The 6027-nt window shown below is 47.2% G+C and overlaps 1 protein-coding gene across 1 annotated transcript in view; it reads right to left on the minus strand.

The window, feature by feature from the left end:
* Positions 1-532: 532 nt before the first annotated feature.
* LOC110166939 (nebulette-like) overlaps positions 533-6027 on the minus strand; it is a 42306-nt gene continuing 36811 nt past the window's right edge. The window contains exons 38-41 of the mRNA XM_055151211.1: positions 5997-6001; positions 5693-5915; positions 3368-3489; positions 533-2298 (exon numbers count right to left, since the gene is read on the minus strand). Of these exons, the coding sequence (XP_055007186.1) occupies positions 2122-2298; positions 3368-3489; positions 5693-5915; positions 5997-6001 (527 nt within the window). The 3' untranslated portion in view covers positions 533-2121. The remainder of the gene's footprint in view (positions 2299-3367; positions 3490-5692; positions 5916-5996; positions 6002-6027) is intronic.

Here is a 6027-nt window from a genome sequence, read left to right on the forward strand (position 1 = left end):
CCAGAACTAAACCAGGGCTAAACCAGGACTAAACCAGGATTTAACTGATGCTTTAGAAACTCAGTCTAAACCAATTTGTCACCAAATCTTGGTCTCGGGGGCATCAGTCTAAACAGGGACTCCCAGACTTCCTTCACCCCAGACACTTCCTCCAGCTCCTCCAGGGGGACCTCGAGGTGTTCCCAGACCAGCCTCCTCCCGGTGGAAACCAGGATCAAACCAGAACTAAACCAGGACTACACCAGAACTAAACCAGGACTACACCAGAACTAAACCAGGACTACACCAGAACTAAACCAGGACTAAACCAGGACTACACCAGAACTAAACCAGGACTAAACCAGGACTACACCAGAACTAAACCAGGACTAAACCAGGACTACACCAGAACTAAACCAGAACTAAACCAGGACTAAACCAGGACTAAACCAGGACTACACCAGAACTAAACCAGAACTAAACCAGGACTAAACCAGGACTACACCAGAAGTAAACCAGGACTAAACCAGGACTCAGATAAACCTCACAGACGTTTTCGGTGGTCAAACAGGTTTTATTTAAACACAGAAGTGAAGATTAAGTAGAAACAAAACACGACCCTCCACAGGGCGCACGTGACAGGTGAGCGCGCACGTGACAGGTGAGCGCGCACGTGACAGGTGAGCGCGCACGTGACAGGTGAGCGCGCACGTGACAGGTGAGCGCGTGACGTGACAGTGCACGTGACAGGTGACATCACACGTGACAGGTATGTGACCGGTCAGACTGTTTCGCCAAAAACTCATTTTACCAGATTTTCTCTCGTTTTTGGTTTTGGTGGTGAAGTTTGTGATGTCACTTCCTGTTGGATGCAGGTGCGCACAGGTGATGTCATCACTGTTACCGAGCAACCGGGAGGTAAACAAGGACCGAACCTCAACGACACAAAAGCTCTGATCAGACTAAAAAAAAAAGACCACAGCTTTATTATTTAGGTAAAGCTGCACTGTGTAACTTTTTGATTCATGGTCCGTCAGCTTCTTGTTTCTATGGAGACGTCGTTGCTCTGCCTGGAATGTTCCACAGTGTGACTTTAAACAGCTCGACTTTACATTTATTCAATTACAGGTGATTTTAGAGCTCAAAAATATCTCGAAAAACAAACAGACATTGTGACTGTGAGCGAGGTCGCCTCTCCACAGATCTGACCTGGACCCGCGTTAGAAAGGTTTAATTCTATACTGTGGAACATTCTAGACATCTCCATGGAGAAAAAAAAAAAAAAGCATTTGACGGAGCCTCCACCAGAAAAGTTACACAGTGCAGCTTTAAGCGTCAGAAAAGTGTCAGGGATTCGGTTTTCCAGCTCTCACACTTTCTGGATTTTTTGTACTTTTCTTTTCAGTTTTTGTCCACAAACATTTCTGAACTGAAGTAAAACGGTGATAAATCTTCACCACGAGGACGATCGCCAAACAAAAAAACATAAAACCTGCCACCTGAGCGTTCACGAGCGTCTCAGAGGGTCCAGAACAGAAGAAAACTCACAGCAGATTCAAACTAAACACAGTGAAGAAAAAGCCCGGGTGTGACCAGCAGAGGGCGCTGTACGTCCACACCTCGGCGCTGGACTTCAGTCACAGGAAGGTTAAATTTGGAAAAAGGATGCGGTTTTCAGCTAAAGATCTCGACATTCAGGGAGTTTCATCAGGGAGAATCTAGAAAAATTAGACTTTCTCGTTATAAAATTGTGACATATTAAACGATGGATTAATTATTTGATGAGTTTGTGTTTGTTTCGTTCTCTCGTGTTTTTTTTTTTAACCAAATCTCCACAAATGTTTTTTTCTGATCATTTCTGTTTTTGCATGAATCAGCTTCTTACAACAGGCCGCATTTTGACATTTTGAGACTTTTCCCCCATCAACAATTTACAATATTTGTTTTAAATTGTTAGTTGCTATAGTAACTGTCCAAATGGCCCGTCGTTCTGAAATCCTCCGTCTGGATTTGAAGGATTTTGTGAGGAGCTTCCCCTGTTCAAAAGATTTAATACTCTGATTTATCTGACACACGGGGAGGAGGGGAGGGCATCTGACACACGGGGAGGAGGGGGGGGGGCGGCGGCGTGTGCGTGGTCCCTCAGTGGGCGGGGTGCACGTAGTTGGCGGGGAGCATGCCGGACTGGCCGGTTCTCTGGACGGTTCCGTACATCCAGCCCTCGTCGATGTGCTGCGCGTTCACGATCACGTCGCCGTCCTTAAACGAAACCTCGTCGTGGTCCTGAGCGGCGTAATCGTACAGCGCCCGGTACACGCGCTGCCACGGCGACCACGGGAGACGCAGATGACGCGACAGGGAGACACCCGCCGCCAACGACAGGGAGACACCCGCCGCCAACGACAGGGAGACACCCAGAAGAAAAACAGAACAGAATAAACATAATAAAATACAAAATAAACTGTCAGTCACTGTCAGTGCTGATCCAGTCCTGTTTTAGTCCTGGTCCAGTCCTGTTTTAGTCCTGGTCCAGTCCTGTTTTAGTCCTGGTCCAGTCCTGTTTTAGTCCTGGTCCAGTCCTGTTTTAGTTCTGGTCCAGTCCTGTTTCAGTTCTGTTTTGAGGTCTAGTCATATTTCATGAGAACATAAGAAGGTTCTTTTTGTTCTTGAGGTGATAAGAACAAGAACAAAGTCAGTTTGGGCTCTGACATTTAATACTTCAAGATGTTCTGCTGCAGAACTGCCCCGCCCCCTCGCTCTGCCCCGCCCCCTCGCTCTGCCCCGCCCCCTCGCTCCGGTGCTGTTATCACAAACATTTAAGATATTCACCAACTGATGATCTTGTTTATTGTAACGTCCTGTTCATTCACACACGTCTCACTTTGGCCTATTAGATCAGTATGAATCTCTTCCTTCTGTTTGACGCGTTGCTTTTTTTTTGTGACCTGCCTTTTGTTTTTCTCAGCCTTGTTTTGGACATTACTCTAGACTTTTCTAAACTGATTTTAGTTTGAGTCTAAAATGTCGTCGATCTCCCTCCATGAATTTCTTCCGTTTGTCTCTTTGTCGTCATTGAGCGTCGTGTCGTTCACATGTTTGTATTTTCTCATCGTTTCCTCCAGTAGATAAACCACAAACACATAAACAACCAATCAGAGCCAAGATGTGGGACAAAGTTCTGCTCAGATGAGTCAAGAACAAACCACAAGAACTGAACAACAGGAGCTGGACCAACAACATGACGTCATTCTGTTTGGCTCTGGGTGCAAGAACAAAGTTCGTATGTTTTACTGAAGAATGAATAGGCCTTTAGTCCCGGTCCAGTCCCGGTCCAGGTCCAGTCCCGGTCCAGTCCCGGTCCAGTCCCGGTTCAGTCCTGGTTCCGTACCGTGCTGGGGGTGTGTGGGGGGGAGGTGACAGATCTCACTGAGGACAGACTCGTCTGGTGCATGTATCCGTACTGCTGCTGCTGCTGCGCCACCTGCTGGTAAGCCCCAGGCAGGACGGGAGCTGAAACAGAAACAGGCGGTGAACAGAGGAACTGCAGGGGGCGCTGTGGGCTACAACAGTGACACTCTCTGTGCTCCTTCAGTCCTGTGGGGAGTCACTCAAAACGTGGGTGAAACGTGTCCAAAGGTTAGTTAAAGATGCACTATGGTTTATTACTTATTTCATTATGGAGCTTTTGTGACTGAAGTCTCCACCACCTGCTTGTTTCAATGACATGTTCCACAGTACGACTTGACATCTCACATTTCATTCATTAAAGATGTTTTCAGTTCTCAAAAACAGTTAAATAAAACATGCATTCTTACTCGGGCTGTTGAAAATCTGATACTAATCAATATTTAAACGAGAATCAAAACTAGATCCTCATTTTTCGCAGGAATCAATAATAAAAAACACAATATCCCACTGACAGAACAGAGCAGAACCTTTCCTCAGAGTGTTTAGAACCATCTGGAACTGAATCAGAACGAGACACAGAGACTAGAACACACATGGACCTGGTTTAGACCTGGTTTAGACCTGGTTTAGACCTGGTTTAGACCTGGACCACTGAGGGGTTCCACAGATATAAAGACACATGGTGTTTGCTCTGGTCCCTCAGCTCAAAGGAGGTGTGGTTAGTACAGGACAGGTGTGACAGGTGTGACAGGTGTATAGAGGTTCACTCTGGTGTTTCACTCTGGTGTTTTCACTCTGGTGTTTTCACTCTGGTGTTTTCACTCTGGTGTTTTCACTCTGGTGTTTTCACTCTGGTGTTTTCACTCTGTGGTGTTTTCACTCTCGGTGTTTCACTCTGGTGTTTTCACTCTGGTGTTTCACTCTGGTGTTTTCACTCTGTGGTGTTTTCACTCTCGGTGTTTCACTCTGGTGTTTTCACTCTGTGGTGTTTTCACTCTGTGGTGTTTTCACTCTCGGTGTTTCACTCTGGTGTTTTCACTCTGGTGTTTTCACTCTGTGGTGTTTTCACTCTCGGTGTTTCACTCTCGTGTTTTCACTCTGGTGTTTTCACTCTGTGGTGTTTTCACTCTGTTTTCACTCTCGGTGTTTCACTCTGGTGTTTTCACTTTGGTGTTTTCACTCTGGTGTTTTCACTCTGTGGTGTTTTCACTCTCGGTGTTTCACTCTGGTGTTTCACTCTGGTGTTTCACTCTGGTGTTTCACTCTCTGGTGTTTCACTCTCTGGTGTTTCACTCTGGTGTTTTCACTCTGGTGTTTCACTCTCGTGTTTTCACTCTCGTGTTTTCACTCTGGTGTTTCACTCTGGTGTTTCACTCTGGTGTTTTGTACCGGTGTCGGCGCTGCTCTGGTCCCACAGTTCAGACGACACCGACTGAGCTCGACTCTGAGGCAAAGAACGAGTCTGTCTGCGCTCCACATGATCTGACACACAAACCGGGATTTAGACCAAGTCCTGGAGCAGTCCTGGTTCAGTCCTAGTTTAGTCTTGGTTTAATCCTGGTTTAGTCCTGGTTTAGTCCTGGTCTAGTCCTGGTCTAGTGCTGGTTTAGTCCTGGTCTAGTCCTGGTCTAGTCCTGGTCTAGTCCTGGTTTAGTCCTGGTCTAGTCCTGGTCTAGTCCTGGTACCGGAGATGCGTCGCAGACTCTTGGACTGGATGTTGTCCTCCATTGGGTCAAAGTCAAAGATGGATCCTGGATCTGCTCTCCAAACCTTCAGGTCTTCAGGTCCAGAGACAAAAGACTCAGTGTTTAAAGAAAAACAAAACTCTGCTGCCACTTCACCATTTCATCACCACATCACCACATCACCTCATCACCTCATCACCATCATCACCTCATCACTTCATCACCTTCATCACTCATCACCTCATCACTTCATCACCTCATCACTTCATCACCTCATCACTTCATCATCATCACTTCATCACTTCATCACTTCATCACCACATCACCACATCACCACATCACTTCATCATGTCACAAACATTCATCTGGAGATGTTCTGATGAGGACTGTTTGGTTTGTACATTGAACCGAGTTGCAGGATAAAGTTTTTCTGTACTGATATTTTGTGCTGGGGGAGTGCTACATGGATGTGTACGGCAGGATGTTGAGCGGTTACCGTGGAGACACAATGCTCCACTTAACCGTGATGATTAAACTCTGGTCCTGACTCAGCTCTAACCTCTGGTCCTGACTCAGCTCTAGACTCCGGTCCTGACCGGCCTCTAGACTCTGGTACTGACCCACGATGATGCCGCCGGGTCTTCGGTCCATGTCGGCGCTCTGGGGGTGTGTCCCTCGGCTAAACCCCGCCTCCCCGATCATCTGATTGGCTCGGTGGTAGCGTTCCATCCCCGGCTCGTCCAATCCCAGCGCAGAGCCTCGTCCACGGGACCGGTCGAAGTCCTCGTGGTACTTCGCCTTCAGGAGCAGAGAAAGAGAGAAAGAAACCGGGTCAGACCAGAACCAGAACCAGAACCAGAACCAGGACAGAGACAAACAGCAATATTAACAGTCACACACACACACACACACACACACACACACACACTCTGAGTGTCACACAGGTGCATTTAGT

The sequence above is a fragment of the Boleophthalmus pectinirostris genome, unplaced genomic scaffold, assembly GCF_026225935.1.
Source record: "Boleophthalmus pectinirostris isolate CB_2022bp ecotype Guang Dong unplaced genomic scaffold, ASM2622593v1 HiC_scaffold_15, whole genome shotgun sequence".
Lineage (NCBI taxonomy): Eukaryota > Metazoa > Chordata > Actinopteri > Gobiiformes > Gobiidae > Boleophthalmus > Boleophthalmus pectinirostris.